Raw genomic sequence first — 351 nt, forward strand, 5'->3', positions numbered from 1 at the left:
GGTTCGGGACGGCCCCGGGGAAGCGCCTGGGCTCCCTCTCCCCACTCAGAGAGGGGACAGTGGGGGGACACAGCTCCTCCATCACCACCTTGCACCCCCCCGGGCTGTGCTGAGCACAGGCAGCCCGCGTGGGCTGTGCCAGCCCTACCCGTTTGGACTCCAGGTACTCCATGCCACGGGCCACCTGGTAGACGCAGGAGACCAGGTCCTTGAAAGAGAGCTGCTCCTCGGGCATCGCCGTGACGTCAAAAGCGTAGTCAGGTGTCGGGGGGCGGCGGGCGCGGAGGTACTCGCGCAGGTTGCCCTTCGCAGCGAACTCCACGATCACGTACAGCGGCCCTGGGAAGGGCG

General features: G+C 68.1%; 1 protein-coding gene across 1 annotated transcript in view; it reads right to left on the reverse strand.

Annotated features, from left to right (window-relative positions):
- LOC104078878 (fibroblast growth factor receptor 4-like) overlaps positions 1-351 on the reverse strand; it is a gene marked incomplete at both ends in the record, with an annotated part of 4,808 nt that overhangs the window by 1,121 nt on the left and 3,336 nt on the right. The window contains one exon of the mRNA XM_009580695.1: positions 149-339. Coding sequence (XP_009578990.1) covers positions 149-339 — 191 coding nt within the window. The remainder of the gene's footprint in view (positions 1-148; positions 340-351) is intronic.

This window comes from Fulmarus glacialis, unplaced genomic scaffold (genome assembly GCF_000690835.1).
Source record: "Fulmarus glacialis isolate BGI_N327 unplaced genomic scaffold, ASM69083v1 scaffold19506, whole genome shotgun sequence".
Lineage (NCBI taxonomy): Eukaryota > Metazoa > Chordata > Aves > Procellariiformes > Procellariidae > Fulmarus > Fulmarus glacialis.